The 27,626-nt window shown below is 42.4% G+C and overlaps 1 protein-coding gene across 1 annotated transcript; it reads left to right on the top strand.

Annotated features, from left to right (window-relative positions):
• The first annotated feature begins 396 nt into the window (after positions 1-396).
• On the top strand, positions 397-27,296 carry LOC311122113 (transmembrane channel-like protein 5). Its single transcript, XM_084196519.1, has 21 exons — positions 397-669; positions 1,459-1,643; positions 2,377-2,633; positions 5,769-5,846; positions 7,444-7,560; positions 7,950-8,052; positions 8,629-8,710; positions 9,150-9,410; positions 9,618-9,766; positions 12,718-12,862; positions 13,299-13,451; positions 14,413-14,588; positions 14,821-14,896; positions 15,006-15,103; positions 15,295-15,390; positions 15,928-16,003; positions 19,269-19,402; positions 19,780-19,953; positions 24,858-24,936; positions 25,279-25,362; positions 25,639-27,296. The coding sequence occupies exons 2-21, from the start codon at positions 1,567-1,569 to the stop codon at positions 26,383-26,385; spliced, it is 3,162 nt and encodes a 1,053-aa protein (XP_084052645.1). The 5' UTR covers positions 397-669; positions 1,459-1,566; the 3' UTR covers positions 26,386-27,296.
• Positions 27,297-27,626: the final 330 nt, after the last annotated feature.

Below are 27,626 nucleotides of genomic sequence, written 5' to 3'. Positions count from 1 at the left end.
GCTAGTTAGCTAGCTTTTATATTTCTATAACAACATTTGTCGCGCTCTACTGTCCTCAAATCCCACACCCATAAACGTTTTAAATGATGGAGCATCAATTATTATTAACGCTTAAAATTGGGTAATATTATATTAAGATGAAATAATAAAAATGTCAAAATAACAATTTTATTGGTTATTATGCTATTATTCACATAATACAACATTTTGTTTTACATTGTGTTTTACATAGAGTCGAAGTCACAAGTTAATCATTATGGCTCTTCATTGCAATTCCCTATCCTATTGCACACTGCACATGCAGTCATTAGTAATAACACAGTTGAGCCTTTGGCCATCCCATATCTTATTACGCCAATTAATTTTCAGGTGCTATGGGAGTCATTTCAGATTTCGAAATACTTGTCATTATGCCAACCATAGCAGCCTATTGGATTTGCATACGGCATTTAGAAACGTTTACCTTAATTTCAAGTGCACAGTTCCGGGTAGTCTGACAGACACACTTAGTCAGAAAGTTCAACAAAGGTAGATCTCTCAGAGCTGCACTCTAGCTGCCACAGTTAGCACTTCAAACCTGGATTACAAGGAAAAAGGAAGGCAGCCTCGGACTACAGCATCTGTTCAAGCAGCCATCAGATTTCCCTGAAAAAGCAGCACAATAACCAGGTAATTACACTCTGTGGATTATTTTATTTTTTTAATGGTTTGATACAATAGATTTAAATTGTTACCTTGTCCAACAGCAGTGTATACTCTTATTATTTGGAACATGGTTATATTTGTAGAGATTCTCTTAATTTGACAACACAAAGATTCACTGTCATATATGACTTCTATGTGTTTTTCCCACAATACACTACCATGTCAACGTATTTGTTGGTCAGATCTCTTTCCAGACTCTGTTGCTCGGGAATTTGTTATTTCTACTTTGCCTACTTTACTGCTATATGGCAGCACTGTGAGGCACAGACCATGGCAACACATTTACATTTTAGTCATTTAGCAGACGCTCTTATCCAGAGCGACTTTCAGTTAGTGCATACATTATTTATTTTTCATACTGGCCCCCTGTGGGAAACGAACCCACAACCCTGGCGTTGCAAACGCCATGCTCTACCAACTGAGCTACATCTCTGCCGGCCATTCCCTCCCCAGAAACCATATCCCCGTGTTAATAAATAATGATATACACACAGGGATAGGACAGGGGAGTTAAATATCTTACTGAAGACAGCCATTCAATCCAAAACATATGATGTGTATTAGATAGAACAGCTTTATTTGTGAAAAAAAGAATGGAATAGCATCGAGGTATGATCTCAGAAGTTTTGTATTTGCCCCTTCTTTATACCAAAAGGGGGTATTGTTGCTAGTGGCACGTTTATGTCTCGTTTCACGTTCTCATTTTATGTAATGGCAAGCTGATTCTCACTAATTGTTTTACTGAAAATACAGTAGGAGGACCTTTCAGACCTCCAGGGGACTAAAGAAGAAGAGAGGGACAGACAGAAACCACCGCCCGGTTAACCACTATAGAAGAAGAAGATCAAGCCAAGGATCCCTATGTCACACTACAACAACAGTGGAGGATGTAACAACCTTGCCTATCATGACAGTGACACCTTGGAGATAGATAGGAGGTATGTGTGTCAACTTGTACGATTGTGTTGTGATGTTTGTTAGAATTCTGCTTTAACTGTGTACAGTTAGTCACACCTCTGCACAGTGGGGAGAGGACCTGAATGAAATGTTGACGGACAGCACTTTAAAAAAAAGTTTGCATTTATTTTGCACATATAGGCTAAATGAGAGGGAACAAAAAACACAAATATGAGAAGTAAAAAATTAATTTTCCAGGATTAGAAAATAATTCTGAGAGGGTCTTTTGTTCTGTATATTTAAATGAAGACCATCATTGTACTTGTGCACATCATCTCTAATCTCTCAATTGGTGTCAGATTTCTTATAATGCCAGTGCCGTCACATACTGTAGCAGGAAGCTATCTCTGAAATAAATACTGTCAAAGTGGTCCATTCCTCCTCCATTGTGTGTTAAAGGTTGTGTGACAATACAAGGAGTTTGTTGTCATTTGAAGTTATTGTTGTGCTAAGTACTAGAGATGGTCATGAACCTTCAGTGGTGTGACCAAAGTAATGGTATTTCTTATAAGAGACTCACTTTACAGCGCCTCAGAAAAAAACATTATTGTCTATGACAGATGTCATATCATGTTTATAATAATATTGTAGCATGATCCTTAGCACCACATCAGCAACCTTATGAGTCTAATGGTTAAGGTGTTGAACTGACTGATGCAGGGTTTAAACAACAACACACCAGTAATGTTATCTCCTCTGTCCTCCTCGCCAAAGTCCTTCCAGGAAATCCCGATCCCATCACAGTAACCCCCATGGTAACCCCTACCCCAGGGATGATGGAGCCGTGGGGCAGAGGGGCAGGTCCGACCTCCAGCAGCTCCCAGGAGGGGGCCAGTCCAGCTACGATGAAGCCCAGGGGAGAGTGCCCTGGGGCGGGTGGCAGGAGGGGAGCTGGAGGGGCAGAGACAGCATTCCCATGGGTCTCCTTCCTCCCCGGTCGGAGAGCCCACAATGGCAGCAGCATGACCTCAGTAAGTCGATGTTTGATTTCATTGATTAATTAGACAATAGATACAAGTAATATACAGCACACACCAATGTAATGGCAGTACAAACGTTTTCTGATGGGAGATTGTATTGTAAACAGATCAGAGAAATATGATCCCTTGTGCTATAGTATGGGTAGTCTCTCCTACAAGATTTGATTCTGGGTTCTGAGATGATAGTATGGCCATGATTTTGTTTGGAATGGCAGCCTGGTCTCATAGACTAGATGTAACATAGTAAATATATATCCAGGACACTGAAATTAGTATGATATGTTACGTTTGGTATGTTTACATAAGTCTAGTATGAAGGAAGTTAGAGGTAGTTTCGCGAGCCAATGCTAAGTAGCGTTAGCGCTTACGCTAGTTAGCATTTGCGCTAACGCTACTTAGCAACTTCCTTCAAACTGCACACAGACACATAAAAACGGAATCCACAAGTTCATCCCTTTAACCCTTTAACCTAACTCCTAACTTTAACCCTGACTTTAACCCTAACCTTAACCCCTAACCCCTAGCCTAGCCACCTAGCTAACGTTAGCCATACCAAAAATTGCTTTTCCAATTCGTAACATATTGTACGAATTGCAATTTTTTAACATATCATACGAATTGTCATTCATAACACATCATATGAAATGGATGACCATACAAAACCTAACATATCATACTAATTGGAGTGTCCCGGATTTACTTTACTATGTTACGTCTACCCCTGAGTCCAGGTTGGGAATGGAGTAGTATTTCCTTGTGGCAGGTCTTCAGATTCTGTGTTGCTAAGTGACTTTGAATTTCTTCTATTACTTCCTGCCTCCTGGTTGGTTAATTATTTGTGTTCTCAATGTTGTTATAAGTACCATATCCACCTCATTTTCGAATGCTTTTAAAACATGTAAGCCAAACGCTCAAACTATTGATACAACATCAGTGGAGGTTGCTTAGGGGAGGATGGCTTATAATAATGGCTGGAATGGAGCACAGTTTTGTTCTCACTTGAAAACAATAATAACATTATTCATTACATTGTGTTGTTGTAGCCTAGGTAGGATACATTTATTGTCCCTAAGCAGATTTTGGACACTTATTTCGACAGCCTATCGGAGGACAGGTGCACTTGAATGTAAAATAGGCTACAGCATTAAGAACGGGCGGGGAGTTTGAAAGGAGAAGCCCATATTTTTTATAGTAGGCCTATCTTAACACCGGGCTACATCCTGACAAAATACACCATATGAGTGGCCTGCTAATGTACCTTTCTTGTCCTTCTAAACTGTCGAGAATAGATCCAAACTGATCCAAATGGTTGCATAATCAGGCCTAGGCTGTAGGCCTATGCAGTTATTTCGGAATGAAACAAAACAGGATGTTTGAGTGGTTATTGAAATTAGCCTACATAATATGCCATTTAGCAGACGCTTTTATCTAAAGCGACTTACAGTCATGCGTGCATACATTTTTGTGTATGGGTGGTCCCGGGGATCGAACCCACTACCCTGGCGTTACATGCGCCGTGCTCTACCAGCTGAGCTACAGAGGATCTACATCACTGCAGTTTACAGCCTATGTATAATAATTGTGTACTCACTTGATAACAATAATACATTCCTCATTGCACTGTGTTGTTGTAGCCCAGGTACAATAATGTATTGTCTAAAAACGTAGGCCTATGCCTAATCAACAGTGGAACTTTGCGTGCCCGGGGACCACAGAGCGCAGCCTGGAGGAGCGCACTACAGATTTGCCATTTCATCATCGTGTAACTTTTTTTTCTTGCACTTTGACAGGTAAATATTTAGCCTATAGCTCTAATATTTACCTAATGCATGGCCTAACATCGAGCTAATATTTAGCTTCTTACTTCAGCTACACATCACTAGCCTCTGTCTTCCAGCTGTTCCCGTGCGCAACAGACTATAGGCTACGCAAGCCTCTCCGCAATAGGCGATTCCTCTTCTCGTGAATCCCAGGAAAAGCTATAGGCTACAAAAGCTATAGGACATTTATTTTGTATACTTCTTTTATACTAAACCTTAATAGCCTATTCGGGTAAAGAAGCAGGCTTGCTTTTACTAATTGCTGAATGTAAAACAGGTCTACAGCATAGACAATCAATTTCGGGGAAAGTTGAGGAGAGAAAGTGCATTGGTGTGATTGATCACTTTTGGCCGGTTATGATTATAACATTGTAGCACTGATGCATTGTAAATAGTTACACAGGACATATCCTAGATGAGCACAGTGAAAAAGAAGACAGAAGGAATTGACAACCATTAGAAAAATGGAAATCACTTGCAAACCACTTGAGCAACGAGGCAATGACATGCTGTAAAAGATGTGCAGGCTCGGCTTTTGTTGTTCAACTGCTACATTGAAATACGAGTTACTATATTATTTTTCATTAGGCCTCCATGTACATTGAAGTATTATTTGCAGTTGTCACTATGACAATGAACATACCCTTATGAAGACAGCTTGTCTGTCGAAACGTTGGTTATTAAGATATTCAATTATTGCATCTGAGCTCCTAGAGTGTGCGGATTTCCTTTTCTTTTTGAAGTCACTATGACAATGAACACACCCTGAAAGCACTGAATGGTCTGAACCAGTCTCTGTGCGTTAGAGTCCTCATGAATGGTCTTGTGATACGCAGTGTGCAGTAAAATGCGTTGATCAGTTGATTGACAGGTGCAGGACTGTAGAACAATACACGATAAACTTTCCTCTAGTGTGGATGCTCACCAACGTTGTATAGTTATGTAGACTATAGTTTATCATTATAGTTATCGTTATAGTTATTGGCTTTGTGGAGGCCCTTATCTCTTACACAACACAATTAACGTAATTATCACAACAGAACTACTAGTAGGTCTAGCTAACCTTTTGAGAACTTGAATGAAATACATATACAATTACACTTACACTTGTTTACTTGACTTTTATACTCTATAAATTGACTTCTTCAAATAATTGACTCTAGCAAAGGTGCCACCGGCGCGCTGCAGTAGGGAAAGAAAGCAGAAATCGAATCCATCACTTCCGTTGTTTGGCTGTGCCCATAGCAACGGTCGAAAATGAGGTGGATGGGATTAATTCATCTAGTGTTCTGTTCTCTATGATCAGATCACAGTGGGTACCAGATCGACCAGGCAACGCATTATGACACAACCCCTCCTGCACGACTTCCATCCGCAACTTCAGGTACTGTTCAAACCACTTATAAAGCACATACAGTATATTACTCTCTATTTACTTCCTTACTTTACTTCTTCAGCTTTCAGTTGGTCCATTTGATCATAAGAACCATTGAAGTTGGTTGTTGCACTGCAGTATGCCATCATTAAAGAGACACACAACTCAAATAAATAAATAAAATCAAGATTGTTAATCATGACAGATTTCGTGTAGCTAACTTTTGCAATATTGTTCTGATGGTTTATGACGATCCAATGTCTAATAGAACATTACCTAAAGGTAGACAGGCAGCACAAGGAAGTTGGCAGATAAATACCATCCCGGGAAACTGGTATTGTGCTAACGGTTTACAGGGTCATATTGATTAGGGCAAAACGTAGCAAAACGTTAGCGTTTCTTATTGGACAAGTCCAGGTAGTCCCTCCCTGTTTCAGTCTGTTTTCTTCCATTTGTTGTCTAATGAACATATCCCAGGTAATATTGCCTCATCACAAGGACTGATGATTATTAGGTGTTTGCTGAAAACTAACCAAGAAATGTACATATGTAGTATCTTAATTTGAGACAGTTTTCTACAGCAGGAAAATGATCCTGCAGCAATAGGAAATGTGAATTATAATGTGGATTATAATTAACAGACATTTTTTTAGGGTTTGATACATTTGTCTGAAATATCAAAATGAAAATTACAAACTTCAGAAGCCTTTTTAAACTTCAAATGCACTACAAGTTTTACAGGAAAGTTCTCCTGAAACAAAGTGATAAAATTAAGATCCGACATCTCAAGAGTTTTTGCCTCTTTGGCCTTTTATACTTTCTCAGTGATTCAGCCTTAACAAAGACACACAATATGTCACAGGTGTAGCAGCATTACTCGGTTAGCATGATGGTTATAATGGCTAACTCTAATGGGACAGGTAAGGCTGGGAGGAAACAATCACACTCTCTAAAGAAGTTAGTTTGTATTAGAGTGTGTTATCTACAGTGTGTTGAAGAACCCTTATTGGTTCCAGGTTCTACATGGAACCCAAAAGGGTTCTAACCGCAACCAAAAATGTTTCTACCTGGAACCAAAAAGGGTTCTGCTATGGGAACAACCTAAGAACCCTTTTGAAACCGTTTTTTTAACCACCTCTATTTGATTTGGTTTAATCAAAGTTCATCAGCAGCAGCTAACGCTTATTTACACAGTGTAAATATTGACTCATGGCACACCAATACACTGTGACGGGGGTCTCCCCTTTTCAAGCCACCTAAAGCCACTTCCTTGTGCAATCAAGCACCATGTCAGTGCGTGAACTAATAAACCATTATATATTGTGAGCTGTATGTGCATGCCATTCTTTGTATGTTCACTTGTTTGCACTGGAATTATGGGAATTAATTGTGTTTGCCAAGTCAATGGGTGGACACGACCTGAAACAAATAAATGCAGTACTTTCTATTAGCTTAACATATTATATATCCTCTGTATTGTGTAGTGCTGAAAGTAAGCCTATGATTGATTCCTTTCTATTTCTCAACACACATTATTAAGCTCATAATTCCTCAGTAGTAGCTAGGCTGTCAGCTGTGTTTAATTTGATGTCCTCGTGTCTCCCAGGTCATGTTTCGATGAGGTTCAGGGGGTCGAGGAGGATGAGTCTCTTCCCTGTAGGAGAGGCAGCTCTGGGCAATCTGGGCCTTTCTGAGGATGACATCAGGAATGAGATGGAAAATGGTGAGGGATGAAGGAGGGAGAGCCTAGAAACATCCATAGAAATGGAATTACTAGAATTGTATTCCTATGGGCACAACCACTGTTGAGAATGCCCGTCCATTGTCCCTGTAGAAATATGACGTTTCTTCTTTCAATCGGTTCAGGACAATGTTATCCATTTAAGTCATATTCTGGATACACTCACTGATTGAAGTATTTTACGTTTCCTACTATATAATGACTTTATAACTCAATCATAACCCTACATCACTTCTTATAATTAAATCACAATGACAAACTCATATATTATATTATATATTATTATATTATATTACATTACAATTCTGATTTAAAGGCATACTATGATGAATAATCTCACAGATCTGTCTTATCATGTCTTTGTCCAACAGAGGAACAGAACTTGGTCAAAGAGCTGGTTGCCATGTCAACGAGGGACAGAATCAAGGCCATCCGAGACCTCCCTATGAGCTTTGATGACAAGAAACACATCAGGTATAGTTGTCATGTCACCCTCATAGGTCAAAAGGTTATCTTACAGTTTTACTATGGAAAGTTTAACTTATTACTAGGGGTAGTAAAATAAGTACTATGTACAACGGTAGGTAGGTTATCGAATGTGCAGTTATGTAGGCACACACACACACACACACACACACACACACACACACACGCACACACACGCACACACACACACACACACACACACACACACACACACACACACACACACACACACACACACACACACACACACACACACACACACACACACACACACACACACACACACACACACACACACACACACACACACACACACACACACACACACACACCTTCTTGCAGTATGTGGGTAAGGAAGAAGTGTTTACCATAAGCGCATTGCATCGGCCAAGTCCAAAGTTTACAGCCACACAGCCACACAGCCAGCCAAGAGCACTGTGCCACTTTTGACAGGTCATATATTTTATGAAGAGATAACGCTGTGATGCGCGTATGTTATTACCATACGCTACATACCTCCAACAGACTGTAGTCTTTATGTTTGTTTGATCTCATATCTCCTAGGGGCCAAGTGTTGGCGTTCAAATCGTTCAAAAAGTCCCGGCAACTGAATTGCTTTGCAGACTGCTCGAAGACTGTCTCATTGGTGAGAGGTTTGACTCTCTGACATCTTTGTGTCTCTCTGTGTCCTCCTGTCCTGATGCCCAACCTTACTTCCTGTGTGTCCTTGTACTGCACAAGCAGTGCCCTATTAGACTATTGGCAAAGTGCAACACTTCCTGTGGTTGGCTGAACTGAAGCTCTCCTATTACTAAATCATTATGCCTTTTATGAGCAATACAATTTGCCAGGGTGACAATCTGTCTCTGCATTCAGCGACACTTGAATTTAGGCAAAAGCAGAAACAGACTGCCACCAGGCAGGCTACAGAACAATATCTTTCTACTTACATTGAACATTATTACTGTTCCATCATCCACCTCATCTATTGACATTTTCACCTATTCTATGACAGCTATGCGATGAAAGCGCATTTGTGACATACAAGGCCCCACCACTGTTCTCAGATCAGTCTTCCCCCTCAGTCTTTCCGCAGGTGCGGTGCTAACATGACTCTAGCCAGGCAGACCCTGGAACTGTGGCGGGGTACCATGAAGGAGGTCGGCGGTAAATTTGGCACAGGGGTCCTCTCCTACTTCAAGTTCTTAAAATGGCTGCTGATGTTCAACATCTTCTCCTTTCTGGTCAACTTTGGTTTCATCACCATCCCCCAGCTCATCTATGACACCAAGCCAGATATCCCCAGTAGGGTCAGCTTCAAAGGGCTAGAGATACTGACCGGAGCGGTATGTTGTTGTTATCGCTATTGTTTACTATTCACACTACTTCCAGTAGATGCTTTTGAATGAATCATTCCATAGCAGCATAAGCTACTAATTTGATCAAAATGTTTTTTATACTACACCCCATACTGGAAAGTCAGCATACAGTGAACAGTTACTGTGTGATAAAAAATATATATATATTTGTATGTACCTATATTTTCCCCACAGGGTTATTTCAGCGACACAGTGATGTATTATGGTGGCTACAGTAATGAAACACAAGGGACAGAGGGCTGGTCTGAGTACAACATGCAGCTGGCCTACTTCTTCACCATAGCAGCCTACATGGTGTTGTGTGGAGCCGCCCTCATCTACAGGTCAGTATGGGATGGGACTGCAAAGCATAGTCCACAGTGATCAGATCAAATCAAATACTAAGGAAGTCTCGAGGTTTTGCTTGCCTGAGGTAGAGTATCTTATGATAAGCTGTAGACCACACTATTTACCAAGGGAGTTTTCATCTATATTTTTCATAGCTGTCTATTTACCACCACAAACCAATGCTGGCATTAAGATTGCACTCAATGAGTTGTATAAGGCCATAAGTGAACAGGAAAACGCTCATCCAGAGGCAGCGCTCCTAGTGGCCGGGGACTTTAATGCAGGGAAACCTAAATCCGTTCTACCTAATTTCTACCAGCATGTTAAATGTGCAACCAGAGGAAAAACAACTCTAGACCACCTTTACTCCACACACAGAGACGCATACAAACCTCTCCCTCGCCCTCCATTTGGCAAATCTGACCATAACTCTATCCTCCTGATTCCTGCTTATAAGCAAAAACTAAAGCAGAAGGCACCAGTGACTCGGTTAATAAAAAAGTGGTCAGATGACGCAGATGTTAAGCTACAGGACTGTTTTGCTAGCACAGACTGGAACATGTTCCAGGATTCTTCAGATAGCATTGAGGAGTACACCACATCAGTCACTGGCATCATCAATAAGTGCATCGATGACGACGTCCCCACAGTGACCGTACATACATACCCCAACCAGAAGCCATGGATTACAGGAAACATCCGCACTGAGCTAAAGGGTAGAGCTGCCGCTTTCAAGGAGCGGGACTCTAACCCAGACGCTTATAAGAAATCCCGCTATGCCCTCCGACGAACCATCAAACAGGCAAAGAGTCAATACAGGACTAAGATTGAATCGTACTACACCGGCTCTGACGCTCGTCGGATGTGGCAGGGCTTGAAAACTACTACAGACTACAAAGGGAAGCACAGCCGCGAGCTGCCCAGTGACACAAGCCTACCAGACGAGCTAAACCACTTCTATGCTCGCTTCGAGACAAACAACACAGAAGCATGCATGAGAGCACCAGCTGTTCCGGATTACTATGTGATCACGCTCTCCGTAGCCGATGTGAGTAAGACTTTTAAGCAGGTCAACATTCACAAGGCCGCAGGGCCAGACAGATTACCAGGACGTGTACTCCGAGCATGTGCTGACCAACTGGCAAGTGTCTTCACTGACATTTTCAACATGTCCCTGACTGAGTTTGGAATACCAACATGTTTCAAGCAGATCACCATAGTCCCCATGCCCAAGGACACTGAGATCACCTGCCTAAATGACTACCGACCCGTAGCACTGACGTCTGTAGCCATGAAGTGCTTTGAAAGGCTGGTCATGGCTCACATCAACACCATTATCCCAGAAACCCTAGACCCACTCCAATTTGCATACCGCCCCAACAGATCCACAGACGATGCAATCTCTATTGCACTCCACACTGCCCTTTCCCACCTGGACAAGAGGAACACCTACGTGAGAATGCTATTCATTGACTACAGCTCAGCGTTCAACACCATAGTGCCTTCAAAGCTCATCACTAAGCTAAGGATCCTGGGACCAAACACCTCCCTCTGCAACTGGATCCTGGACTTCCTGACGGGCCGCCCCCAGGTGGTAAGGGTAGGTAACAACACATCTGCCACGCTGATCCTCAACACGGGGGCCCCTCAGGGGTGTGTGCTCAGTCCCCTCCTGTACTCCCTGTTCATCCATGACTGCATGGCCAGGCACGATTCCAACACCATCATGAAGTTTGCCGACGACACAACAGTGGTAGGCCTGATCACCGACAATGTTGAGACAGCCTATAGGGTATTCCCCCTCAGGAGACTGAAAAGATTTGGCATGGGTCCTCAGATCCTCAAAAAATTCTACAGATGCACCATCGAGAGCATCCTGACTGGTTGCATCACCGCCTGGTATGGCAACTGCTCGACCTCCGACCGCAAGGCACTACAGAGGGTAGTGAGTACGGCCCAGTACATCACTGGGGCCAAGCTTCCTGCCATCCAGGACCTCTATACCAGGCGGTGTCAGAGGAAGGCCCTCAAAATTGTCAAAGACTCCAGCCACCCTAGTCATAGACTGTTCTCTCTGCTACTGCACAGCAAGCGGTACCGGAGCGCCAAGTCTAGGTCCAAAAGACTTCTCAACAGCTTCTACCCCCAAGCCATAAGACTCCTAAACAGCTAATCATGGCTACCCAGACTATTTGCACTGCCCCCCCACCCCCACCCCATATTTTTACGCTGCTGCTACTCTGTTAGTTATTTATGCATAGTCACTTTAACTCTACCCACATGTACATATTATCTCAACTACCTCAACTAGCCGGTGCCCCCGCACATTGACTCTGCACCGGTACCCCCCTGTATATATAGCCTCCTTACTGTTATTTTATCTTACTTCTGCTCTTTTTTTCTCAACACTTTTTTGTTGTTGTTTTATTTTACATTTTTATTTAAAAAATAAATGCATTGTTGGTTAAGGGCTGTAAGTAAGCATTTCACGGTAATGTCTACATCTGTTGTATTCGGCGCATGTGGCAAATAAAATTTGATTTGATTTGATTTGATAACAGTAACTTTTAATTATATCTATATCATACTTTTTTTATTGACCACTATTAACTCTACTTAGGAGTGTCATTGAATGTAATGCATCGTTTGGTTTCAATGTGCTGCTATTGTTTTCATGCCCCAGTAAATACTTTATCAAAGCCAGTTGAGCTCACACATGTATGATGTCAATCAAATCACCAATGCTTGACATTCACATCATACCCTCATGATATTTATTACCTTTCCTTCATGTTGTAATAGTTCAGTAAAGTGACCCTGCTTCTCTCTCTCTCTCTCTCTCTCTCTCTCTCTCTCTCTCTCTCTCTCTCTCTCTCTCTCTCTCTCTCTCTCTCTCTCTCTCTCTCTCTCTCTCTCTCTCTCTCTCTCTCTCTCTCTCTCTCTGCAGCATGGCCAGCTCGTTCAGGAAGAAGTATGTCCTTGCAGACTCAGGCTTGGGTGGAGCCTGGCAGCTCCTGTGTAGCTGGGACTTCAGTGTGACCAACGAGAGAGCCGTACGACAGCGCAAGAACAATCTGCGCATCCAACTCAAGGTCACTTTCACTGTAATCTCGGAAACCAGAACCAAATCTCGTGTGAGCTGGCCAGTTATCAGGCTCACTGTTTTTGATAAACTATTACTGTAGCTTTGTTGACCTCATGGCCATATCATTACTGTAGCTTTGTTGACCTCATGGCCATATCATTACTATAGCTTTGTTGACCTCATTGCCATATCATTACTGTAGCTTTGTTGACCTCATGGCGATAACATTACTGTAGCTTTGTTACAAGAAAGATAATATAATATCGCTGAACAAATCCCACATTTTCGAGACTAGATAAATATCCAATACTTGTGACTCAGTACTTATCTGCTCTTCCATACATAGAATACTCTGCACTCTGACTTGTTAGGGGGACCAAATAGGACCTCTCAGATAACCAACTGTGAAATAACTTTGAAATAATGTTTCCATTCCCCTCCAGGAGTCCCTGTCAGAGAAGATCCAGGTAGCCCTGCTGCCTCTGACAGAGAGGCTGAAGCACTACGGGGTCTTCCTGGGTACCTGGCTCCTCTCCACGGGCGTGACCTTAGGCTGTGGCGCCGGTGTCTACTTCCTGTGTCAATATGACAAAAGGGTGTGGTACATTTTACAAAGTTTTATATAACCAGGAAGTCCCATTGAGGTCAGAAGACCTCTTTCTCAAGGAAGACCTTACATAAACATTGTGACGTGATGACTCCAGTTGCTTCCTTATAAAGCTTGTGTTTGTTAATGTATGATCCCGGGATCAGCTGACCCAGCACTAACACACTTTATCCAACTAAGTATGACGAGGACCATGTTGAATCAGGTGTGTTAGTGCTGGGCTAGAACAAATGCCTGCACACTGTGTAGCTCCGAGACCAGTGTCGATGACCTTGGTATAAGACATACCCTTGTGTACAATAATTCAAAGTGTGTCGTAGCGTCTGAGTGTACCTGAACATATCTGACTCATATAGCGTCAATACAATACTACTTTCCTGGCAGGACAGGGTGTAGTCTTTATAAAGGTGTTATTGGGACATCATTGCTAAACCTCCACCTAAGACTTACCCCACACCAGTGTGTCGCCAGTGATTTATGTTAATGTAAACTAGTGTTATTGTGTTTCCATCAGGAGTGTGACACTAAAAACTTGGGGCGAGCAGAATCAACAACCTCTGCATCATCAAGACTGTTGCTTTGTGAGGTGTTAAAGTCCACAGTTAGCCGTTGTTATGTAAATGCCAGCCGAAAAGTACCCAGGGCCTTGCCTTGGCTCCAAGTCAGAGCAGGTCACCCGGAGCCATGGCCCAGTGAGATGGAAACAGAAATGTCTGAGCCTTTTGGGTAAAACACCGGGGTAAATCTCAAATGGAAACTGGACAATTTATCTTGCTAAAGCTGTGATTGATTATGTCCTGACTTCAGCGTCTTATCTTTGATCCAGGTTGGTTGCTTCTAAGCACTGATCTAGGATCAGCTTACCCTCTCCAAATCCTCTCTTTAACATGGGGGAAACACAAAACTGACCTTAGATCAGAACAAACTGACCTACTATGGTATCTTTGCAGCGGACGACGCCATCAGCGGACAAAGCTTCCGGCTCTCTCCTGGATGAGGCCGCTACTCTCCTCCTCCCCTTCGTGGTCTCCCTGATCAATCTGGTCATCCCTCTCTGCTACTCTCTGTTCAAGAAGATAGAACACTACTCCAACCCTCGCATGCAGGTCTATGCCATGATAGTCAGGTTAGAGATGGATACAAAACACATTTAAAAATACAAATATTGAAAGCGATTGATCAAAACAATTTGCTCAATGATCAATATAAAGCAATAGATGAATTAAATATTACAGTAATGCATAAAGAATAAATATGCTTAATAAAATATCAGGAAAAAACAGAAATATCATATACTGTACAATGTTTTAGAAGACTGATGTTTTGAATGCTGTTTTGAATGCCTTTTTCCTTTTTAGAAATGTCATTCTCAAGATGTCCATTCTGGGCATTCTGTGCCACTACTGGATGAAGGATGTGGCCAATACATTTTCAGTAAGTTCTTTTAAACCAAATCACATACATCCTTTCCAAAATGTTTTTGATTGTCACTAATATCTACTGTATGTTCATTCACCTCTGTCATTACAATCTTTTGTCTTAGTGCTGGGAGTCCAGAGTAGGACAAGCCTTGTACAGACTGGTTATTATGGACTTCCTCTTCATAATGTTAGGATCCTTCTTTGGAGAGTTCTTGAGCAAGTGAGTGGCATTTTCAAAACACATTTTCCCATAACGGTTTCACTTAAAGCTAAAAATCCTACAGTATGCAGTAGAATTCTATATTGTAACTCATCTGTCTGTTGTGAGGGAAAGTTGAATTAAATGAGGCATCACATAAGGGTTATTTGAAAAATGCTCTTCTGTAACTCCTTTGTTCTTTTCTCCACCAGAGTCATTGGGACTAAATGCATACAGAGCCTGGGAGTTCCAGAGTTTGACGTTGCCAGGAATGTCCTTGACCTGATCTATGCACAGACCCTGGCATGGTACTGACGTTATCTCATTACACTGTACTGTACTCTACTCTACTCTACTCTACTGTACTGTACTGTACTGTACTCTACTTTACTGTACTCTACTGCACTGTACTGTACTGTACTGTACTGTACTGTACTCTACTGTACTGTACTCTACTGTAATCTACTCTACTCTACTCTACTCTATTATACTCTACTGTACTGTACTGTACTGTACTGGACTCTACTGTAATCTACTGTACTGTGCTCTAATGTATTCTACTGTACTGTACTGGACTCTACTGTACTCTACTGCACTGTACTGTCCTCTAATGTACTCTACTGTACTCTACTGTACTGTACTGTACTGTACTGGACTCTACTGTACTCTACTCTACTGTACTCTAATGTACTCTACTGTACTGAACTGTGCTCTACTCTACTGTACTCGACTCTAATCTTCTGTACATCTATAGCTCCATCTATTTTCATAGTAAAACATAACACAGTACTGTAAAAGTGGATGAGCTATGGTCAGTTCTTATAACCATGTTTTTCTGTCTACAGGATCGGAATCTACTTCTCTCCTCTCCTCCCAGTGATACAGATAATCAAGTTCTTCATCCTCTTCTACCTAAAGAAGGTAACCTGTTCAGTATGGTTCTTCATCTACCTAAAGAAGGTAACCTGTTCAGTATGGTTCTTCATCCTCTTCTACCTAAAGAAGGTAACCTGTTCAGTATGGTTATTCTACCTAAAGAAGGTAACCTGTTCAGTATGGTTCTTCATCCTCTTCTACCTAAAGAAGGTAACCTGTTCAGTATGGTTCTTCTACCTAAAGAAGGTAACCTGTTCAGTATGGTTATTCTACCTAAAGAAGTTAACCTGTGCAGTATGGTTATTATACCTAAAGAAGGTAACCTGTTCAGTATGGTTCTTCATCTACCTAAAGAAGGTAACCTGTTCAGTATGGTTCTTCATCCTCTTCTACCTAAAGAAGGTAACCTGTTAAGTATGGTTCTTTATCCTCTTCTACCTAAAGAAGGTAACCTGTTCAGTATGGTTCTTCTACCTAAAGAAGGTAACCTGTTCAGTATGGTTCTTCATCTACCTAAATAAGGTAACCTGTTCAGTATGGTTCTTCATCTACCTAAAGAAGGTAACCTGTTCAGTATGGTTCTTCATCTACCTAAAGAAGGTAACCTGTTCAGGATGGTTCTTCATCTACCTAAAGAAGGTAACCTATTCAGTATGGTTCTTCATCTACCTAAAGAAGGTAACCTGTTCAGTATGGTTCTTCATCTACCTAAAGAAGGTAACCTGTTCAGTATGGTTCTTCATCTACCTAAAGAAGGTAACCTGTTCAGTATGGTTCTTCATCTACCTAAAGAAGGTAACCTATTCAGTATGGTTCTTCATCTACCTAAAGAAGGTAACCTGTTCAGTATGGTTCTTCATCTACCTAAAGAAAGTAACCTGTTCAGTATGGTTCTTCATCCTCTTCTACATAAAGAAGGTAACCTGTTCAGTATGGTTCTTCATCTACCTAAAGAAGGTAACCTGTTCAGTATGGTTCTTCATCTACCTAAAGAAGGTAACCTGTTCACTATGGTAGATAATATAGGCCCCTTAGCAGACACTTCTTATCCAAAGCAGTGAGTACATATTCAGTACAGTGAATAGTATTTTATAGTACCGAGAGTGAATAAATTTTTTGTATGTGATCCCTGTGGAAATTGAACCCACACCTGAGCCACACAGGACCATGGCTGACTCGAGTGACAGTAAGCTGAACCTTTGTGTTGATTCACTGCCCTAGGTCCCATGCCATAGCAGAATGGGCCAGGCTCATGTTACTCTCTTCTGAAGAGGGTGCTGAATGTTTCATGGATGACATAGAATTAGCTCTATTTATAGATGGTAGCGATGGTCACTATGATTTTCCAATACAATGATGAAACATATATGAGTGTCCTGGAAATTAAAATAGACGTTTTCCCTGTAGTACAGTGAGGGAAAAAGTATTTGATCCCCTGCTGATTTTGTACGTTTGCCCACTGACAAAAAAATGATCAGTCTATAATTTTAATGGTAGGTTCATTTGAACAGTGAGAGACAGAATAACAACAAAAGAATCCAGAAAAACGCATGTCAAAAATGTTATAAATTGATTAGCATTTTAATGAGGGAAATAAGTATTTGACCCCTCTGCAAAACATGACTTTGTACTTGGTGGCAAAACCCTTGTTGGCAATCACAGAGGTCAGACGTTTCTTGTAGTTGGCCACTAGGTTTGCACACATCTCAGGAGGGATTTTGTCCCACTCCTCTTTGCAGATCTTCTCCAAGTCATTAAGGTTTCGAGGCTGACGTTTGGCAACTCGAACCTTCAGCTCCCTCCACAAATTTTCTATGGGATTAAAGTCTGGAGACTGGGTAGGCCACTCCAGGACCTTAATGTGCTTCTTCTTGAGCCACTCCTTTGTTGCCTTGGCCGTGTGTTTTGGGTCATTGTCATGCTGGAATACCCATCCACGATCCATTTTCAATGCCCTGGCTGAGGGAAGGAGGTTCTCACCCAAGATTTGACGGTACATGGCCCCGTCCATCGTCCCTTTGATGCGGTGAAGTTGTCCTGTCCCCTTAGCAGAAAAACACCCCCAAAGCATAATGTTTCCACCTCCATGTTTGACGGTGGGGATGGTGTTCTTGGGGTCATAGGCAGCATTCCTCCTCCTCCAAACACGGCGAGTTGAGTTGATGCCAAAGAGCTCGATTTTGGTCTCATCTGACCACAACACTTTCACCCAGTTCTCCTCTGAATCATTCAGATGTTTATTGGCAAACTTCAGACGGGCATGTATATGTGCTTTCTTGAGCAGGGGGACCTTGCGGGCGCTGCAGGATTTCAGTCCTTCACGGTGTAGTGTGTTACCAATTGTTTTCTTGGTGACTATGGTCCCAGCTGCCTTGAAATCATTGACAAGATCCTCCCGTGTAGTTCTGGGCTGATTCCTCACCGTTCTCATGATCATTGCAACTCCACGAGGTGAGATCTTGCATGGAGCCCCAGGCCGAGGGAGATTGACAGTTCTTTGTGTTTCTTCCATTTGCGAATAATCACACCAACTGTTGTCACCTTCTCACCAAGCTGCTTGGCGATGGTCTTGTAGCCCATTCCAGCCTTGTGTAGGTCTACAATCTTGTCCCTGACATCCTTGGAGAGCTCTTTGGTCTTGGCCATGGTGGAGAGTTTGGAATCTGATTGATTGATTGCTTCTGTGGACAGGTGTCTTTTATACAGGTAACAAGCTGAGATTAGGAGCACTCCCTTTAAGAGTGTGCTCCTAATAATCTCAGCTCGTTACCTGTATAAAAGACACCTGGGAGCCAGAAATCTTTCTGATTGAGAGGGGTTCAAATACTTATTTCCCTCATTAAAATGCTAATCAATTTATAACATTTTTGACATACGTTTTTCTGGATGTTTTTGTTGTTATTCTGTCTCTCACTGTTCAAGTAAACCTACCATTAAAATTATAGACTGATCATGTCTTTGTCAGTGGGCAAACGTACAAAATCAGCAGGGGAACAAATACTTTTTTCCCTCACTGTATATACAGGGAAATCATTACATGTTCAAAACTATAAGTGGAAGGTGTCTGCAATTGAGGATTCAGTTGATCAAATACAAGAACATGATACCTCCCTGACAAATCAATAATTACTTTATTCCTGGTTAAGGTGCAGGTTAATCATTACTCTCTGTTGTCCCTTGTTGTCAAAGGTCTTTGTTTATTCACCCGTTCATCCAATTGTGCCGTTGCCAAGACACCATCAACAGGCTCCTCTCTCTCTATCTCACTCTCCAGCTCTGTAATGCCCTGTCTATACTTTGTGTCCTCCAGGTGAGCCTGACCCAGAACTGCCAGCCCCCCAGGCGAGCCGGTAGAGCGGCACAGATGCAGACTATCTTCATCGCTATCCTCTTCTTCCCTTCCTTCGTGGGGGCTCTGTCCATGGTGGCCTACACCGTGTGGACGTACGTATAGAAGGGGTCAGGTCAAGGCTAATCTAGGCACTCAGAATCAAATCAGTTATGTTAAGGCTGTCATAGATGAAGGCAAGGCCAAACAAACACCTGGAGCTATATGGAGTAGTTCAGATTCCACCTAGTTCTAGATAGATATGCCTTGTTCAGAAGAACTGCAGTCTGTCATTAATTGATAACCAAGAGCTAAACTTGATTCAGTTTGGTTGCATTTTAAGGGCTGAGATAGTCAGTTGAATCGTGTTGTTTAATTAGTAAGAAAGATGAAAATGTGTTGAAGTTGGTTGATTGAAATTTGGTTGACTTTGGCTCCTTTCCACTGACCCAACCATTTCAACTTGCTATGTCTCCCCTGATCCCGTCCCCAGTCTGCCCCCCTCAAAAGATTGTGGGCCCTTCAGGGACCTCAGTACCACCTTCAGTGCTGTACAGATCTGGATGGACGGGCTGGAGGGGGTGGCTGCGTCTCAGTGGACTGTCTGGATCTACCAGCACGTCATCAGGAGTGAGATATTCTACTTCCTGGTCTCTCTCATCACCCTGTGAGTTCAACTTTGCCCCTCATACTGTGGTGGTTATATGTTGAGTTAAAGTTGTGTTTATGACAGTAACAAGTTGTTTTAAAGCACAGTCTTACGGTAAGTGACAGTTGTCTTGAAAACGTGATATAAGGCATATACAGTACCAGTCAAAGGTTTGGACACACCTGCTCATTCAAGGGTTTTTCTTTATTTTGACTATGTTCTACATTGTAGAATAATAGTGAAGATATCAAAACTATGGAATAACTCTCGGGGCTCCCGAGTGGCGCAGCGGTCTAAGGCACTGCATCTCACTGCTAGAGTTGACCCTGGTTCAATTCCAGGCTGTATCACAATCCGGCAGTGATTGGGAGTCCCATAGGGCAGCGAAAATTGGCCCAGCGTCATCCGGGTTTGGCCGGGGTAGGCCGTCATTGTCAATAAGAATCTGTTCTTAATGGACTTGCCTGGTTAAATAAAAAATAAATGTATTAACCAAAAAAGTGTCTTCAAAGTAGCCACCCTTTGCCTTGATGACAGCTGTGCACACTCTTGGCATTCTCTCAACCAGCTTTTCCTTCACTCTGCGGTCCAACTCATCCCAAACCATCTCAATTGGGTTGAAGTCGGGTGATTGTGGAGGCCAGGTCATCTGATGCAGCACTCCATCACTCTCCTTCTTGGTCAAATAGCCCTTACGCAGCCTGGAGGTGTGTTGGGTCATTGTCCTGTTGAAAAACAAATGATAGTCCCACTAAGCACAAACCAGATGGGATGGTGTATTGCTGCAGAATGCTGTGGTAGCCATGCTGGTTAAGTGTGCCTTGAATTCTAAATAAATCACAGACAGTGTCTCCAGGAAGCACCCCCACACCATCACACCTCCTCCTCCATGCTTCACAGTGGGAACCACACATGCGGAGATCATCCGTTCACCTTTTTTTATTTTTTATTTTTTATTTCACCTTTATTTAACCAGGTAAGCCAGTTGAGAACAGGTTCTCATTTACAACTGCGACCTGGACAAGATAAAGCAAAGCAGTGCAATAAAAACAATACAGAGTTACATATGGGGTAAAAAACATAAAGTCAAAAATACAACAGAAAATATATATACAGTGTGTGCAAATGTAGCAAGTTATGGAGGTAAGGCAATAAATAGGCTATAGTGCAAAATAATTACAATAGTATTAACACTGGAATGCTAGATGTGCAAGAGATTATGTGCAAATAGAGATACTGGGGTGCAAAATAGCAAAATAAATAACAATATAGGGATGAGGTAGTTGGGTGGGCTAATTTCAGATGGGCTGTGTACAGGTGCAGTGATCGGTAAGGTGCTCTGACAACTGATGCTTAAAGTTATTGAGGGAGATAAGAGTCTCCAGCTTCAGAGATTTTTGCAATTCGTTCCAGTCATTGGCAGCAGAGAACTGGAAGGAATGGCGGCCAAAGGAGGTGTTGGCTTTGGGAATGACCAGTGAGATATACCTGCTGGAGCGCAGACTACGGGTGGGTGCTGCTATGGTGACCAATGAGCTAAGATAAGGCGGGGATTTGCCTAGCAGGGATTTATAGATGGCCTGGAGCCAGTGGGTTTGACGACGAACATGTAGTGAGGACCAGCCAACAAGAGCGTACAGGTCACAGTGGTGGGTAGTGTATGGGGCTTTGGAGACAAAACGGATGGCACTGTGATAGACTACATCCAATTTGCTGAGTAGTGTTGGAGGCTATTTTGTAAATGACATCGCCGAAGTCAAGGATCGGTAGGATAGTCCGTTTTACGAGGGCATGTTTGGCAGCATGAGTGAAGGAGGCTTTGTTGCGAAATAGGAAGCCGATTCTAGATTTAACTTTGGATTGGAGATTCTTTATGTGAGTCTGGAAGTTGAGTTTACAGTCTAACCAGACACCTAGGTATTTGTAGTTGTCCACATACTCTAGGTCAGACCCGTCGAGAGTGGTGATTCTAGTCGGGTGGGCGGGTGCCAGCAGCGTTCGATTGAAAAGCATGCATTTAGTTTTACTAGTGTTTAAGAGCAGTTGGAGGCTACTGAAGGAGTGTTGTATGGCATTGAAGCTCGTTTGGAGGTTTGTTAACACAGTGTCCAATGAAGGGCCAGATGTATACAAAATGGTGTCGTCTGCGTAGAGGTGGATCTGAGAGTCACCAGCAGCAAGAGCGACATCATTGATATACACGGAGAAAAGTGTCGGCCCAAGAATTGAACCCTGTGGCACCCCCATAGAGACTGCCATAGGTCCAGACAACAGGCCCTCCGATTTGACACACTGAACTCTATCTGAGAAGTAGTTGGTGAACCAGGCGAGGCAGTCATTTGAGAAACCAAGGCTATTTAGTCTGCCAATAAGAATGCGGTGGTTGACAGAGTCGAAAGCCTTGGCCAGGTCGATGAAGACGGCTGCACAGTACTGTCTATTATCAATCGCGGTTATAATATTGTTTAGGACCTTGAGCGTGGCTGAAGTGCACCCATGACCAGCTCGGAAACCGGATTGCATAGCGGAGAAGGTACGGTGGTATTCGAAATGGTCGGTGATCTGTTTGTTAACTTGGCTTTCAAATACTTTCGAAAGGCAGGGCAGGATGGATATAGGTCTGTAGCAGTTTGGATCTAGAGTGTCACCCCCTTTGAAGAGGGGGATGACCGCGGCAGCTTTCCAATCTCTGGGGATCTCAGACGTTATGAAAGAGAGGTTGAACAGACTAGTAATAGGGGTTGCGACAATTTCGGCGGCTAGTTTTAGAAAGAAAGGGTCCAGATTGTCTAGCCCAGCTGATTTGTAGGGGTCCAGATTTTGCAGCGCTTTCAAAACATCAGCTGTCTGAATTTGTGTGAAGGAGAAGCGGGGGGGTCATGGGCAAGTTGCAGCAGAGGGTGCAGAGTTGGTGGCCGGGGTAGTGGTAGCCAGATGGAAAGCATGGCCAGCTGTAGCAAAATGCTTGTTGAAATTCTCGATTATTGTAGATTTATCGGTGGTGATAGTGTTTCCTAGCCTCAGTGCAGTGGGCAGCTGGGAGGAAGTGCTCTTATTCTCCATGGACTTTACAGTGTCCCAAAACTTTTTGGAGTTAGTGCTACAGGATGCACATTTCTGTTTGAAAAAGTTAGCCTTTGCTTTCCTGACTGCTTGTGTATATTGGTTCCTAACTTCCCTGAAAAGTTGCATATCGCGGGGGCTATTTGATGCTAATGCTGTACGCCACAGGATGTTTTTGTGCTGGTCAAGGGCAGTCAAGTCTGAGGAGAACCAGGGGCTATATCGGTTCTTAGTTCTGTATTTTTTGAATGGGGCATGTTTATTTAAGATTGAGAGGAAATTACTTTTAAGGAACAACCAGGCATCCTCTACTGACGGAATGAGATCTATATCCATCCAGGATACCTGGGCCAGGTCAATTAGGAAGGCCTGCTCGCTAAAGTGTTTTAGGGAGCGTTTGACAGTGATGAGGGGTGGTCGTTTGACCGCGGACCCGTTACGGACGCAGGCAATAAGGCAGTGATCGCTGAGATCCTGGTTGAAGACAGCGGAGGTGTATTTAGAGGGTATGTTAGTCAGGATGATATCTATGAGGGTACCCATGTTTACGGATTTAGGGTTGTATCTGGTAGGTTCGTTGATAACTACTCTGAGTCTCACAAAGACACAGTGGTTGGAACCAAAATCTCAAATTTGGATTCATCAGACCAAAGGACAGATTTCCACCGGTCTAATGTCCATTGCTCGTGTTTCTTGGCCCAAGCAAGTCTCTTCTTCTTATTGGTGTCCTTTAGCAGTGGTTTCTTTGCAGCAATTTGACCATGAAGGCCTGATTAACGCAGTCTCCTTTGAACAGTTGATGTTGAGACGTGTCTGTTACTTAAACTCTGTGAAGCATTTATTTGGGCTGCAATCTGAGGTGCAGTTAACTCTAATTAACTTATCCTCTGCAGCAGAGGTAACTCTGGGTCTTCCTTTCCTGTGGCGGTCCTCATGATAGCCAGTTTCATCATAGCGCATGATGGTTTTTGCGACTGCACTTGAAGAAACTTTCAAAGTTCTTGAACTTTTCCGTATTGACTGACCTTCATGTCTTAAAGTAATGATGGACTGTCGTTTCTCTTTGCTTATTTGAGCTGTTGTTGCCATAATATGGACTTGGTCTTTTACCAAATAGGGCTATCTTCTGTATACCACCCCTACCTTGTCCTAACACAACTGATTGGCTCAAACGCATTAAGATGGAAAGAAATTCCACAAATTAACTTTTAACAAGGCACACCTGTTAATTGAAATGCATTCCAGGTGACTACCTCATAAAGCTACTTTGAAGAATCTCAAATATAACATATATTTTCATTTGTTTAACACTTTTTTGGTTACTACATCATTCCGTATGTGTTATTTCATAGTTTTGATGTCTTCACTATTATTCTACAATGTAGAAAATAGTACAAATAAAGAAAAACCCTTGAATGGGTAGGTGTGTCCAAACTTTTGACTGGTACTGTAAGTCATGAACTTAACTTGAAATTATTGGTCATTTGAGCTGTTTGTCAAAAGCTTGACTATAAAAGCTAGACTTGTACAATTTGCTAGTCACCTTATCCAGAGCGACTTACAGGAGCAATTAGGGTTAAGTGCCTTGCTCAACGGCATATCGACAGATTATTCACCTAGTCAGCTCGGGGATTCAAATCAGTGACCTTTTGGTTGCTGGCCCAACTCTCTTAACCGCTAGGCTACCAGCCTTGAAGCAGTATACTGAAGTCCTATCAAGCAATAAAATCAGCTTTAATAACACTTTCTACCGGATCAAGCCTTCAAATACAATCTAGTGGCACTTTATGACATCAAGTGGCAACTTTGCCCTTTCACATGCTGTAATATGAAGTCACTGACTGACCTCCTTTCCACAGTGTCTTCATTTACGTCTTCAGGCAGATCACTCAGGGTCGCAAGCTGCTTATCATTCTGCTGAGACAGCAGATTGTTAATGTGAGTTTTAGTGAGTCTGTCTGGTCTGAAGTGTGTCACGCTCATCAGAGCTGTTGTGTCTGAAGTGGTTGTGTGATGTTGTTGAAGTGTAAGGAATCATTTAGAACTGCTTGTCTTTGTTTTTGCTGGTGTAATGTATATTTCTTTTGTATGTATAGTGTTGATGTTGTTCATTTGTTGTTTTTATGAATTGTGTTGACTGTGTAGAACGTTCTCTCTCTCTGTCGCTCTCTCTCTCTCTCTCTGTCTCTCTCTCTCTCTCTCTCTCGCTCTCTGTCTGTCTGTCTATCGCTCTCTCTCTCCCTCTCTCTCTCTCTCTCTCTCGCTCACTCCCTTTATTAGGAAGGGAAGGACAAGGCATTCTTGTTGGAGAAGCTACAGAACCTTCAGAAATCCAAGCAGAACAAACCGAAAAAGAAAAAACAGGTGAGAGGATCAAAGAGCAATGACCTTGAGACTATCTAACTTAACTTTGAGACTATCTAACTTAACCTTGAGACTATCTAACTTAACCTTGAGACTATCTAATTTAACTTTCAGACTATCTAACTTAACCTTGAGACTATGTAATTTAACCTTGAGACTATCTAACTTAACTTTGAGACTATCTAACTTAACTTTGAGACTATCTAACTTACAATAAATACCTAAATACCTTATTTCAAATGTCATACTTGAACTATGACCCTTTCTCTCTATCAGGTCAGGAAAAGACAGGAAAATGAATCCTCCACTGGCATGCTCCAGGCTCTGCTCGCCCGACAGCAGTTGGAGCAAGAGGACGTCGACAGCAGCAGCTCTTTCGGTGTGCCCATGCCTTCCGACCACTCAGTCTCCACCACATCCAGTGCTATGATACAGGCCATGCTAGCCAGAAAACACGCAGAGGACCAGGATGTAGCCAGTTATCGCGGGGTGCCATTTCCTGCAGACCCAGCACCTGCGTCCTCCAGTGCACTGATACAGGCCATGCAAGCCAGACAACACGCAGAGGACCAGGATGTAGCCAGTTATCGCGGGGTGCCATTTCCTGCAGACCCAGCACCTGCGTCCTCCAGTGCACTGATACAGGCCATGCAAGCCAGGCAAATGGCAGAGTCACAGAATGAGGACGAGTTTTACCGGGCGCCAGTTCAGTCACAGAACCCAGTAAACGCATTACCCAGTACGATGATACAGGTGATGCAAGCCAGGCAGAGGGCGGAGTCACAGCAGGAAGAGGACGAGTTTTACCGGGCGCCAGTTCATTCTGAACACCCAGTGTCATCAACGTCCAGTGCGATGATGCAGGTCATGCAAGCCAGGCAGAGAGCAGAGGAGGAGGAGAGCGAGTTTTACCGGGCGCCTGCTTCTTCACAGCACCCAGATGCGTCAGGCTCTGGTAGTGCTCTGATACAGGCCATGCTAGCCCGACAACAGGTAGAGGAGGAGTATGGTGACAGATACTGAGCATGATCGAGAACTGAACCACTTGGGGAAAAAAGATGGCGGACACAATTGAAATGTGACCAGCTGTAGAAAGCAGAGAAATAGAAGAGATTCTGACTGGCATCAAGAGAGGGCAGGACCACCTCTATGTAGACTGTTTCTATTGGACCTAAAAGAGGGTAGCCAATGGGGTGTGAAAGGATACATCTAATAATGTATTCCCTTTTAATAAAATAACAAATTGTTTTTGTTCTTTCATTTTTGGAAGGAATTGTTTTAATATATTTCTGTACTGTATGTATACATGATATGTGCTTAGCCTGTAAAATAATGTCAATGAATGTTGTATAAATGTATGAAAATTATGATCTGTACTAAATTGTAAATACTATAAAATTGTGATACTGTATGTTCTTCCATGAACAGCACCGTCCTCTAGTGGTAGGGAATGAACTTGGTCCGGATGTTCATCAATTAAAGGTGGGTAGATATCAAATATATACTTTGAGAATACATCCAAGTAATTTTTTTGTTCTCAGAGCAAAGCAAAAACAAATATAGAACATAATGAAAGAAAATTACAGCAAATATTTTCTGTACAAAATTAAACGTTCTGAGCTTGCTATGGAAGACAACATAATTTGTTTATTGAGTAATTCATTTCAGAATCCTAAATCCCTATAAGTATACAGTACTTTAAATAGCATACACAGTCATTGGCCGTAATGATACTCAAGTAACATTGGTTTCCAGTGGCCAGTTTTTGAGTAATGTGCAGTAAACTTATCACTGAGGCATAACAAACTATGTAACTTCAAGAGGAAAAGAATACACATTTTACAGTGATTCCACAGATCAAAACCATTATACTTTACGCCATTTATTTACATTTGTATAGGTATGTGTTATAGGCACAGTATACTCTGCAAACACTTGTACAGTGAGGGAAAAAAAGTATTTGATCCCCTGCTGTTTTTGTACGTTTGCCCACTGACAAAGAAATTATCAGTCTATAATTTTAATGGTAGGTTTATTTGAACAGTGAGAGACAGAATAATAACAATAACAAAATCCAGAAAAAATCATGTCAAAAATTGTTATAAATTGATTTGCATTTTAATGAGGGAAATAAGTATTAGACCCCTCTGCAAAACATGACTTACTACTTGGTGGCAAAACCCTTGTTGGCAATCACAGAGGCCAGACGTTTCTTGTAGTTGGCCACCAGGTTTGCACACATCTCAGGAGGGATTTTGTCCCAC

The sequence above is a fragment of the Coregonus lavaretus genome, assembly GCF_964263955.1.
Source record: "Coregonus lavaretus genome assembly, contig: HAP1_SCAFFOLD_863, whole genome shotgun sequence".
Lineage (NCBI taxonomy): Eukaryota > Metazoa > Chordata > Actinopteri > Salmoniformes > Salmonidae > Coregonus > Coregonus lavaretus.
Note: the sequence above shows the minus strand (reverse complement) of the source record. Positions and strands in the feature narration are given on the sequence as shown.